Source organism: Danio aesculapii, chromosome 8 (genome assembly GCF_903798145.1).
Source record: "Danio aesculapii chromosome 8, fDanAes4.1, whole genome shotgun sequence".
NCBI classification, from domain to species: Eukaryota; Metazoa; Chordata; class Actinopteri; order Cypriniformes; family Danionidae; genus Danio; species Danio aesculapii.
The window spans coordinates 22,202,389-22,216,027 of record NC_079442.1 but is presented as its reverse complement, the minus strand read 5'-3'; the positions used below and the strand labels follow the sequence as shown (position 1 = coordinate 22,216,027).

The 13,639-nt window shown below is 33.6% G+C and overlaps 1 protein-coding gene across 2 annotated transcripts in view; it reads left to right on the top strand.

Moving 5' to 3' along the window:
* oxct1a (3-oxoacid CoA transferase 1a) overlaps positions 1-13,639 on the top strand; it is a 154,988-nt gene that overhangs the window by 55,879 nt on the left and 85,470 nt on the right. The window contains exons 6-7 of one of the 2 annotated variants that reach the window (XM_056463412.1): positions 9,455-9,587; positions 11,451-11,485. The exons of the other annotated variant lie outside the window; for it this stretch is intronic. Of the exons in view, the coding sequence (XP_056319387.1) occupies positions 9,455-9,587; positions 11,451-11,485 (168 nt within the window). The remainder of the gene's footprint in view (positions 1-9,454; positions 9,588-11,450; positions 11,486-13,639) is intronic. 2 annotated transcript variants of the gene reach the window in all.

Below are 13,639 nucleotides of genomic sequence, written 5' to 3'. Positions count from 1 at the left end.
GAACCATTGCTTCAGTTGAGAATCACTCGTCCAACTCAGCCAGTGCCTCGATTGCTGTGTCAGTATTAGCAGCAGTAGAATAAATATTGGAAGAGCCACCGTTGGAGACCTCCACACTTTTATATGTGGGTGTATTAAAAAACAATGAGTTTATCCAATTTTTTTCTGACTAATACTCTGGGAACAGAATAAGAAGAGTCCACTCACATTAGAGTTTTTGAAAAAAAACAATTACTTTGCTTCAATGTACATTTTAAATAAGATAATGCAAAATAAACGAGACTATATGAAATATATATTTTCTATCACTTTTTTTGACACTTTTTAGGGTGGCATTGAATCTATTGGCAGTTAAATATATGGATGTTTTGTAAGCAGAAATTCATCATATTAAAATTAATTAGGAAAGATAGCGTGACACTGAATAGTGAAGTGAGGATTGCCATCACAATAATAAATAGCATTTTAATATAAATTGACTTCACAATCTTACTGTTTTTACTGTGTTTCTAAACAAATAAGCAAACTATCGGGAGCATTTCACAGCAATGTACATTTGTATTGCTTATGTAGTTTGCATTAAGAGACATGATCATTATTACTGTAGTTTAGTAATATTGCTATCATTATAAAAAAAATAAAAAAATAATCCTAAAAAACTTTTATCTGTTTAAATTGTATCTTTTGTCTAAGTAAAGCTAGAGTTATCCGTGGTGTCTTAAAGTCCTAAAATGTCTTAAATCTCAAAAATTAAATTTTAGGCCTTACTGAAAGATCTTAAATCTTTTTTAAACAGGTCTTAATTTTCCTTTGTTCATGTATTGCTGTGCTATTGCTATTGCTATGTATTCTATTAAACATCTTTTTTTTTTTGTCTATAGAATACAGAGGGGGAGCAGTACCCCAGTAGAGCTTTATGTCTTCCAATGCCCCTGATAGCTACCCAATCTAGCCAACACCCATCCAATAAATAATTGATAATTAAATAAATAATTGAGTAAAATTAAATTTTATTTAAGAATGTACTTTTAACTCTATTTACCGTATTTATTTAACTATTTTCCTTACAATTACTTTGTTTAAAAGTGTTCCATGTATTTACTGCTGACCCGGTCAGACTGTTGTGCATACATTTAGTTTATTATAGATTTTAAAACCTTTAAAACATTTTTTTATTAATTTTTTTTATTTTTAAGAAAGGTTGTTGACAAAAAGTGTATGTATACGCCTAGAGCTTGCTCGTTTTGACAATATTTAAACTATTTTGCTCAGAATTAACTAAGATATTTAATTTTTTAATTATTAAATTATTGCTACTGTCTTAATACATTTATTAAATTGTAAAAAAGTTTGATCGAGCAAATAAAAATCTTTTCCAACTGGGCCATTCGAAAAACTGCTTAGCGTTTAGCCCTTTATGAGTCTAAAATTTCATTCATAATGGTTAAAAGTCTTAAATTTAACTTGCTGAAACCCGCAAAAAATTTGGTTAAATGCTTATCTCTGTTTAACTAGAAATGTTATTTAATGTGGTCTTTTTTGCATTTATTTCCGTAATAAAAGAATAGTTCACACAAAAATGAAAATTGTCAGTTTACCCGTCCTCAAATTGATCCAAACCATTACGAATTTCTTCTGCTGAAAACAAAATAATATATTTTTATAAAACTACTCTGACTATATATAAACAATTGAAAGTAGCCATTGAGGACTTATGACTACTACTGACTACTTCTACTGTCATAAATTGTCTGGTAACAAGTGTTTTTGTATCTGTGTGTGGTCATCTGATGTTACATCCTAATATCATAAGCCATTAATTTTATTTTTTGCTAATTCAGGGTCCCTATCCAACAGAGGACGCGGTTGATGCGGATCTCATCAATGCCGGTAATAATTATCCCTCACTTTCGTACTTAAAGGCAGTTATGCAGCATTAGCATAAATTACTTTTTAATAACCTAATTTGTCCATTTAGAGCACTTAATGAAAGCTCTTCTCATTTCACTCTCCCCATTTCAGGTAAAGAAACTGTCACAATACTTCCTGGAGCCGCTTATTTTTCCAGCGACGAATCCTTTGCCATGATCAGAGGGTGAGGACAAATTGTACATTATTCCAGCATTTGTGTGACCAGCATAAATAAGTGCACTCAAACAGATTTTTTTCAGAAAAAAAACACCCATCTTGCTTTTAAAATCATTTCTATGGGATCATAGAAAAATGGGATCCTATAAAAAATAAATATTTGCGCAAATCTGGTTTGTTGGTAGCAGTTTTCTTGAAGCGGTGTTCATAAGACTGTCATGAAACTTTTCATGATACATGGCATGATACATGTATTGTATCATTGTATATGAAGGTGATTTTATGCATACTTATGACTTAAGTGTCATTCGCTCAGTTTAGTTTCATATGAAAAGGTGACATTGTTTGAGATGTATTTATTATAACAACTTGACATAATCAAGACAGCATAATTTGTCATAAATCTGTCATAAACATGAATGTCATTAGACCATTATAATTGTCATTATTTTTATAACATCATCATTAATATTTTTCATTACCTCAACTACAGTGGTATAAAGTTTGTCATTAAAAGGTCATAAAATATTAATGATGTTGTTCTAAAATAATTTTTATTGTCGGTTACGAAAGTCACTCCGCCAGATTATGCGATTTTTGTCTTGATAAAATCTTGACTTGTCATGCGTAACAAATATGCCAGACTACACGTTCCTTCATGATCAGTCATCCCGTGACATCTACCGAGCGTTTTTTCGTATGTTAGTCTCAATAAACACTGATGCTTTTCGACAACTAGGCTACATTATTTAAGGGAATTCGTTATGACATTAATAGGATCAAACGTATATTTCCTTTTTGATATTAAGATATTTTCTTTGAAATCTAAATGTATATATTTTCTGCCATATTTTCGCCTGAACTTACCATAAGTGAGATGGAGAAAATAAAAGCACATCAGCACCAAGGAAAAATCAGATGCTCAAGACAAAATAATGACATGATAAAAAAATAGCAAAGTTAGTGATAAAACAATAACAGTGAAGCATTAAGTAAATCCTTATTTTCCATGGAGCGAAACAAATCATCCTCCAGCACAGTTAATGGTGGACAAACAAAAACATAATTCATATATTTTTCTTGGAAAAAAAAATCTTTTTGAAACAAATTTAGTTTAGTATAATTTGAATCTTAATTTTAATGTTTTTTTTTGTTGGCCAGTTATCTAATAGATAAATAAGTAGCATCAACAAAAAAACATCTAAGGTGAAGTGCTTCAAAACCAGTCGACTATGCTTCAGCGCCAAAGCACAAACTGGTTTGTTTAATAAAATAAAATATAGCTTAAACAAAATTAAAGTGAAATATTCCCAGTTTCAGAGAAACTTTTATTAAACTGTTTTCATTTTTTATTACAAAATAATCCACTGCTAGTGAGTTTCAATTTAATTAGTTTATTCAAGTAACTTAAATAAGCAAGGCTTTGTATTGGCAGCACTGACATCCAGATTACCTCGGAAGAACGAACTCGGTTGGAAGGCAGAGAGAAAAAATTAAACATGCTAGACTTTCTGCGATGGTGTTTTGTATCTTGTGTCACGATGCCCATTTGTCATTTGACAAAATCATCTAACCAGGGCTTTACGCGCGCACGCGCACACACACACACACACACACACACACACACACACACACACACACACACACACACACACACACACACACACACACACACACACACAGCTGCAGATAATTTACATAGATTACACGTACTATTTAAACACCACTCATACACTCATCCGTGACTGAGTCTTGTTTAGCAGTTGCTGCATTTCTAAGCATTTCCATTGTTTTTGCCCTCCTGTGTTTTGATCTTTGGGACTATTTAAATTGTTTTGATGCTTTGCCGCCTGACTTAGCAACAGATGTGTAAATGAGAGGTGTATTTATGGTCCAAGTAATTAATGATAATGTCAGCTGTGTGTGAAATCAGGGTGAACTTGAAACAGGTGTGTGGATGCAAGGTTTGATGGGATATGTAGTTTGGAAGGATATGGGGGCAAATCCGCTGGCGATCACAACAGTATTTGTTTATATAAAGTGGTCATAACAAACACATCTCAAACAATGTCATTTTTGCATTAAACATGCAGATCACAAAAAAATGACAGTTGAAAATACTAAATTTAAAATACAATTTTAAAAATATATAGTTGATATTCAAAAGAATAAATAAATATACGTTTTTCAAGGGGCGTGCTCCTTTATTTTGGGCACTGTAAACCATAAATAAAGTTTTGTAACCATTCCCTTAAATCATTTTTCCACAAGTTGACTTTTTTCACTAGCTAAGTACTTTGACTCCAATGCTGACACTTGTGGGTGGAACTTAGACATTCGGATTATAAATGTGACTTTTTTGTGTCAAGATAAGCACAGTGGCTGATTTTGGGGGGTATAAGGACTTGGTTTGCAGCGTGTAGAGGCTTATGTTAATGGTGAACTTGGAGGCAGAATATGCAGCGAGTCGGCTGTGATGCTGAATGCGCCTCAGGCCACGTTGGCTGACATTTTCAGCTCTGTCAAAACAGGTGGCTAGTTTAATTGGATGCTTCTTGTACTGCTCAGTAGGGTGAGATGGCCGGAACGGAGGTGCTTTGTCTCTGCCGGGACTGTTCTGGCCTTCATGGAGAGACCGTGCGGTGCTGTCGATAAAGCAATTGACTCTTGCCGGTCTTAAGTGTGGCAGTGTGTAATTGTGAATTCTGTGTGTGTGAATATCAATTTCCTGACAACATCATTATAAGTGTTGTTTTCTCTGACACAAAGGGGGCCAAAGAAGCTACTGGAGTATGAGATTGGATAAAATGATTTTTTTCATTATTTAATTTAATTTCAAGTATGTGATTATATGGGTCAAAAGTATTGATTTTTCTTTTATGCCAAAAATCATTAGAACATTTTGTAAAGATCATGCTCCATGAGGATATTCTGTAAAATACCAACTGTAAATATATCAAAAGTTCATTTTTGTTTAGCAATGTGCATTTCTAAGCACTTCATTTAATTACTTTCTGGTGATTTTTCTTAATATTTAGATTTTTTTTGCACCCTCAGATTTTAGATTTTCAAAAAGAGCCAAATATTAGTCTATATTAACAAACCATACCTAAAAATCTAAATTTTTTCAGCTTTCAGAACATGTAAAAATCTCAATTTGGAAGAGTAAATGTATGACTGGTTTGCTCCAGGGTTGGCGGTTCATTCTGCTGTGGCGACCCCAGATTAATAAAGGGATTAAACTGACAAGAAAATGAATGAATGGTCCAGGGTTACATATTTAAAAAATATTAATATTAAATAAATAATTCTTTCTTTCTTTCTTTATTTGTTTATTTTATTTATTTATTTTAGAATAATAATCACAAGTAAGGGCCTGACGGTGACTCAGTGGTTAGCACTCAGAAGGCAAAGGTTGCTGGTTTGAGTCTGGGCCAAGAGGCATTTCTGTGTGGAGTTTGTATGTTCTCCAAGTGTTCACGTAGGTTTCAGAGTGACTAACCCAAAGGAAAATGAATGATTGAATGAATGACTAATCACAAGTAATGTGTTATTTTTTTTATGTGCACTCAAAAAGTAACGTTTGCTGTTTGTTCAAACTACTTATTTAAAATAAGCTCAAACAACACAGTTCTTGAGGATTTTTTTGGGACAGCTTAATTGTTTTATGTTCAATCCACTTAAAATTAAAAGTTACCTTAATTCCTTCATGATGTCCAAACACAAATCGATTGTGTGGAACCCAGCATTTTCATAGCGTGGCACAAAAAGATATTAAAACTAAAATTGATTAATGCCACAGCAATCAAAAGTGAGAAAGGAAGTATAGATGGCCTTGCCTTGAATGAGTTCAGCACATCTGCGTTAACAGGACATCACTATTCTCTCTCTCTCTTTGCTGTGATCTTGATCTGCTCTTCTTGTGCAGTGTTGAACCGATTGTCCATTGGGAGTTTCCACATTTATCTCTCGCATCGTGCATTTGTCTTTTGGCCTTTACCTGGACAACCGGCTCTTGGAGACTTCCAGTCACTTTATATGGGCTCTTATAAAGTCAGTGAAAACTGGAACTGGCGGCCGGTTAAATAGGATTTGTCCAATAATTCAGACAAAATTACAAATAAAACCCAAATAGCATCTTTATTCAACAACTTGTATAAGCAGAGGAAGTCTGGTGTATAAGTTAACAGCTCGACATGCATACGGTGCACAGTGCTCTCATGAACGAACATCTTGAACTGATGCTGAAGAGTTGTAGTAGTAGTTAAAGTTATTAGTTTGTGGGCAAAATTATTCTTGTAGCTTTACAAAATTACAATTGAGCCATTGATGACCCACTGTTCTGATAATGTTCTTGTTGCATTTCTGGACTTTGAATGTTTCAAGTCAGAGACCTCTCAGATTTCATCACAGGTGAACAAAGGTCTTGTGGGTTTTGAACAACATTAGGTTAAGTTATTAATGACAGAATTTTTTTTTTTTTGGTGAACTATCCATTTAAGAAATGTAATGAACTGTGTAGATTAGCACTAGATTAGCACAACCAAGAAGGTCGGATAGTGTTCTCTAATTTTAATCATTGTATTTTCTTTAAATATCTCATTTAAAGGTCATGTGAAGTGCTTTGAAATGTACATTTTTTTATTCTGGGTTTGATCTCAACTGAAACATGAAGACATAAAGACTTTCTTAAAAAATCTTTTCGTTTTTATCACAGCTCTGCCAGTGAGAGTGGTTGAGATCAAGCGCATCAAATGAAAAGCAAGTGAGAAGCGTTTTGAAGGGGGTGGGACACGACCGATGCTAGAGAGCATCTGATTGGTCAGAAGATTTGACGAGAAACTGAAGAATGAATTGATGTCAAAAAAATTGTTTATCCATTATATGCGGAAGTGACAAACTGCAAGCTTTAGATGTTTATATCTTCTGAATAAAAATGTTGTCACTGTTTTGGAGCACACTAGCTTATAAATGTTCCTAAAACTAACATACTGATACTAACTTAAACTAACATCAGTGTGAATAACATCAGAGTCAGAAACCAGCGAATGTTTTAACAACCTTAATAATGAAATAAACAAGAAAACAAACGTGCGATAGCAGTCCCTCATGGACAACTGCCACCTAAACAAAACCAAAACCAAACTTTAAGTCTCCCAACCCTGGTCCTCTTTCATCTTTCTCTGTTATCACTCCTCCTTCTGAAGCACCTTTGTGAGACTTGAGACCGGTGTGGTGCACCATTAAAATCTGTGCTCCCCTAAGACTGAAGCGATTTATTCTGCACAAAAAAAGGACTGGACATACTTTATCCAGATTATTAACAGTTATTTGCCACAAAACATAAATTGCTCTGACTGCTCTGAGTTTATTAATTCTTTAATTAACGGCAAAGCTGACAGAAACGAAAACAGCTGAATGGAGCACACACTAACCTACGTATTAATAGATCACAAGAAGCACCAAACACTCAAAACAAGTGAGACAGACAAGATTCAAAGATGGTATTCGAAGTATCCAGAGGAGCCTGTGTTATTAGTTTTAATTTCCATTTTGAGTCGTAACATTCATATCATTCCTCCTTTCAAAGTCAGAGGGAGACAAATTGAGTTTTTTTTTTGCTCGTTTTGAACAGTTCTCATCAATCGTAAATGGCCGAAGCATTTTGTCCCATGTTTTTCAGTTAAGTGTTATAGCAAAAACATAGAAAGCTTATTCCTCTTTGCCAGCCCCTGAAAAAAACAGCTTAAACCAGCCTAGGCTGGTTGGCTGGTTTTAGCTGGTTGACCAGCCTGGTTTTAGAGGAGTTTGGGCCATTTCCAGGCTGGTTTCCATCAATTTCCAGCCTGGTCTTAGCTGGTCAGGCTGGAAAACCCAGCTAAAACCAGCTTGACCAGCCTAGCCAGGCTGGGAGCCCATCCAAACCACTATGCTAGCTTAAACCAGGCTGGTCAAGTTGGTTTTAGCTGGATTTAGCTGGTCATTTTCCAGCCTAGGCTAAGACCAGGCTGGAAATGGCCAAAACCCCTTAAAACCAGCTGGTCAACCAGCTAAAACCAGCCAACCAGCCTAGGCTGGTTTAAGCTGGATTTTTCAGCAGGGAATGGAAGACTCTTTTAATTACGTAAAGTAAAAGCTTCTGTTCTTAGAATTTATAAGCTGGTTTGTGAGGTATACTTCCACAAATTTCATAATCATCCAAAAATTAATGATGGGATCGATGTTGAATTTGTTTGCATTAAGAATCAATGTTTGATTGGTCATGTGTTTCTGTGAAAGTAAAAGCGTACAACCAGTGCTTAATCTGTGAATTGCGAGGTCCCAGAACAGATCGGGTAACTGATCCGGCACGTTACCTGAGGATGTAGAGGGGGATTGTCGTGGACAAAAGTGAAGAGGGTTGGGGAGTCGCGTGGAAGAAAGTGAAAGTGAAAAGCGGATGGGGAGGGGGTGGTTGAGGAGGTGGATCGGTAAAATGAGTGCCGGATCAGATTTCAGAGTTCCGATCTGGTGTGTTCCGGCACAAATTAAGTCCTGCGTACAACACATATGATACATGTGTCAAACTCACAGGACATCACTACTGTCTCATAGCCATAAATAGTCTTTCTCAGGACATCACTAGTCTATTGCACTCTCTGCTGTGATCTGCTCTTCTTTAGTCTTTTCCACCCTTCTGTGAGTGTTGTTCATAGACTTAACTTTTTCATCTAGGATATTTCTAGATTTTCAATAGGTTTAGTTCAGGACTTAGGCTGCCATTTCATTATTCTTCTAGTCTTTTCTGCCTCAAAAAGCCCATATTTGTTGTGATGAGGTCATTGTCCTAATGAAAATTGTTATTTGATTGAGCTTCTAATAAACATTTGCATCTCACTGTATCTTAATAAGAGGCCAAACTCCTGCTACAGAAAACATCATTAAACAATGACACTTCACCTTCACCTATGCTGAAAACATATTTGCCCTATTCATTGCTGAACTGGTGGACAATTTCAGTTGCACTGCCCACTAAGAGTCTCCAAAGAGTCCCGAAATGTTAGGCTACCAGTTAAATAGGATTTGACAGATAATTAAGGATTTTTTTTTCCATCTGCCAGATTGACTCAGATTGACCAGAATAAGGATCTGAAATTTTCCCTAATTTTTGATCCGTGTATTTTTTAAAAATGTCAGAATGTTTGTAACTCATGAAGTGTATTAAAAAAAGCTCTTGTTTTACTCCTGCTAAAATAATTTAAACAGGACTAAACAGTAAATAAACTTGAAACTTAGATAATGTTGATCTCCGCTGAATAATTGATGAGATCAGTACATACAAAAAATAAGATCTAGGATCACATATGATTTGCCACTGTTGTTTCAGGTGCGTGAATTTAATGGCCGCCACTACATCATGGAAAAATCCATAACAGGTGACTTTGCACTGGTCAAAGCCTGGAAAGCGGACAAAGCTGGAAATATCATCTTCAGGTACAAATATTGCTTCTTCTCAAGCTGTATAGCTGCATTGCAGATAGACTGCAAGTTTCTTGTATTTTTTTTAACAGTACAGTATCACATGTACAGTATCACATGGTGTGTTTGGTGTTTTGCCCAAACCTGAAAATAGCTCTTTTCTCTCACCTTTCTGTTTCCATTTAGCACATACCCACAGACTATTTCACTGAAGGCAAGGCCACATGAGATACTTTTTTGAAAAGGAGACATACGCAGTACATTATTTTAGATAGCATTTTAAACATTACATGTAGTGAAAACCCAGTCATTTTTATTATACTAAATGACATTGTAAAAATAGTACTAAAATACATAAAAAAAAAAATATAGGAATTTTATTTTTCATTTTGAAATGCTCAACTGTGCATACTTTAAGGCTGGTATATTTTTCGTTCTTTGTTCGCTCCTTCGATTGCTCTTTTGTTCGTTCGTTCGTTTATTTATTATGTATATTAGTTAATATTACTTATTAGGTTTATAAAGGTAACATTATAACATTATGCAATATTTAATATTATTTATTAGATTTATAAAGGTGTGTCTTGTTTTAAAACAATTTTAAAAATCTAAATGTATTTTTTCCTGAGTTTTAGCATCTTTACTCCTGCCTATTCGAGTGTCACATGATCATAAAGCATTTTAAATACAATATTGAAATTTATATTAATCAGTTCATTTTTCTTTTAATGTTATTTAATGTGATTGAGCACAGCTAAATGAAAATGAACAGTTGTATTTATAACTAATGTTCACAGATGTAATTCTAAATAGATAATACATACATACATACATGCATGATACATGCAGTGCTCAGCATAGAGTACACCCCATTTTGAAAATAAATATTTTTATCAATTTCTCAGTGAATATAGTAATGTATTTGGTGCATTTAAACAAAACAGATATATTAAACGGATATATTTATTCAAATAATATTTTAGTTACCAAACACATTTAGAAATTAAAAGATAATACAATTAAATTCAAGCAAAATGTTGCAAAAAAAAACTACAACCTACAAAATTTAACAAAATTTTTTTGCTTCTCTTGATTTTTCCTTTTTTTTTTTTTTTTTTTAATTTGTATTTAATGTTTCTATAGCAAATAAATTTGGGTGTACTCGTTTTTGGACCGTTATCATAAGTTATTTGTTAGATAAGCTCCAGATTAGGCTTCAGTACTGACTAATCTACTGTATATCCACAAATATAATATTGTATAGCTTCATATTAAAAATATGACGTTGAAAAAGATTTGTGAGGGTGTACTTATATATGCTGAGCACTGTACATATGTTAAACAATATATTTCATTGATCCCAAATATTTGAATAGTGTATATTAATATATAAATGTATGTTTTATGGGATATATTATAAGAGGATGTTATATTAAAATACATTCCATAATGCATTCTGTATAACGTTTTATAAAATATGCAACTAAAGATTTAATCAATGTGAGGAATTGCATATTATTTATTTCTCATTTATTTACATCTTGCAAACTTGTATAATTTATTTAAAATGCAGTATTTTGTTTTACCACAAGGGTGCACTGTTTCCTTTTCCATTAAAATGAAAACGCTCTTGTTTTGCTTTAGTTGATGTTTTTTTTAGGAGGGGGCGCTAATATGGATGTGATGATGACTTGACAAAAGCAGTTTCTAACAATCATTCTGCACTGATTTTATGTCTTCTCATTCTAATTTCATTCACCAAATTTCATCATCAGTGCTTCTTAAACAGAGAAAACATCACACCTCACATATTTACAGTAATATTTCAATAGTTTTATAGATGCTGATCATGTACATTTTTTATTATTTTTTTTAAACCAGAAAAAGCCCGAAACTTTAACCAGCCCTGTGCAAGGCAGCCAAGACCACGATTGTGGAGGTAAGTGTTGCAGTTAAAATGCATTACTTTAGATTTAAAGCTTATGCATTTGTCATATTATCTATCCTATGAATTTGATTAATTTATATAAACGTATATATTTCTTACCCTGCATTTCATTTCATCATTGTTTCCCACGTAAACAAAACAAATTGTGGGTTTCATCTAGATCTTTGAAGTTTTTCTCCCTCTATTCACTCTTTTTCATTTCCTTTCTACCGAGAGCGCTTTTCAAACACTTGTCTGCATATCAAATATGCTTTTATCTAAGCCTTTGTTCAAAACACGCTGCTACCAACAAAAGACTTATCAAAAGGCATTTTCAGTCCAACGAACTCATATTAATTAATCTGGTCTTCAGTTTTTCTGTTCTTTCTCTGTAGTCCCTGGTTTGAAATGACCACTGCTATTTTCTGAAACTAGACTTTACTATTGACCAGTGGTGTAAAGTAACAAATTACAAATACTCAATGTAATAGAGTAGTTTTTTTTCAGTAATTTTACTTAGTAGTTTCAAAAATGTGTACTTTTTCTTAAGTACATTTTAGTGCAGTATTGGTACTTTTACTCCACTACTTTCCTTCAACCTGCAGTCACTAGCTTTATTTTACCTTGTCTATGGGGATTAGAAAATGACCAACCTAAAATCAACCAAATATCAACATCTAATGATGTTACAGCTTGATGTTGTGTGGACGTTACCACTATGAAGTTTATCAGATGTTGGAATTTGGTTGCCATACCTGACAAATAAATGTCAGTATTTGACGTCAATATTTCATTGGTTTAAGATGTTGGCCCGACAATGGATTTTGCTTACTTTCTTACGCAAGCTAAAATCAACAAAAATCAACGTCATTTGATGTCGTTATTGGACGTCAAAATAACATTGTCCTTAGAAGCTGGCTAGACATTGAATTTTGATCACCTGACATCACAATCTAACCTAATATGACGTTGTGTGCCTGCTGAGCAATAACTAAACGCACTACAGAATGTTACGTTTACACCACATCCACAAATTACATGTAAACGCATCAGCCTTTTACAGCGTAATACTCACTACTCTTGAGTACTTTTGAAAGGTCTACTTTTACTCTACTTTGAGTAATGTTTACATCAGATAGTTTTACTCTACTTGCTCTACATTTAAGGTAATTGTACTTTTACTTAAGTACTCTTTCCATCACGGCTAGTGAACCTATCAATAAATATATTACTAGGACTATCATCTGGAAGAAGACTTTTAGGTTGCTCAGATTTTAAATGTCTTCTTCTGCAATAAAACATGTTAAAAATAATGTATTATATATAGTTGCATAAATTAAAACATTAGTAATCAATTGAATTATATAATTCCGTGAGATCTGCTTCCTTCATGGGCGCTGTTTTTTCTGAGACGAGGCGGAGATTAAGGCACACTCTGACAGGCACATGAGAACTGTGGGTGGGGAGAGCATTAAAGGCACAGCCACAAAAAAAACAAGCTATATGGTTCAAAGCAGAAATTCCAACATTCTGAAAGGTATAATAAAAAATCTGATGGGTGTTTTGAGCTGAACTTTACAGACACATTCTGGAGACAACAAAAGACTTATCTTAATCTTGAAAAGGAGGTAATTAGGTGCTCTTTAATGTTACTTGTTGCAATATATTTTGTTTGCAATCGATCAATCAATGTATACTAGAACTTTCATCCAATATAAAGGATTTGCCAGGTCGATATTCTTTAGTGTATTTTGCTGCAGTGAAAATATGTTAAAAGCATTTTGCTTAATTTCTACTTTTATTTATCACAAGCATTTTATTAGAAATGTTTCTGTTAAAGGGACAGTTCACCCAAAAAATTTATTCTGCCATCATGTTGCTAACCCTTGACTTTATTTGTTAGTTTTTTTGTTCTGTTGAACACAAAAGAAGATATTTTGAAGAATGTTGGAAACCTGTGACCATTGACTTCCATAGTAAAAAGTAACAACTAACATGTAAGTCATGTAAGTCAAGTAATATGTAAATAATGGTTACAGGTTTGCCACATTCTTTAAATATATTCTTTTGTGTTCAATCATAACAAACATTTTTAAAAGACGTAAGTAAACGATGGTAGAATATCCAGTTTTGGGTGAACTATACATTCAATATGTTTTAATTTAA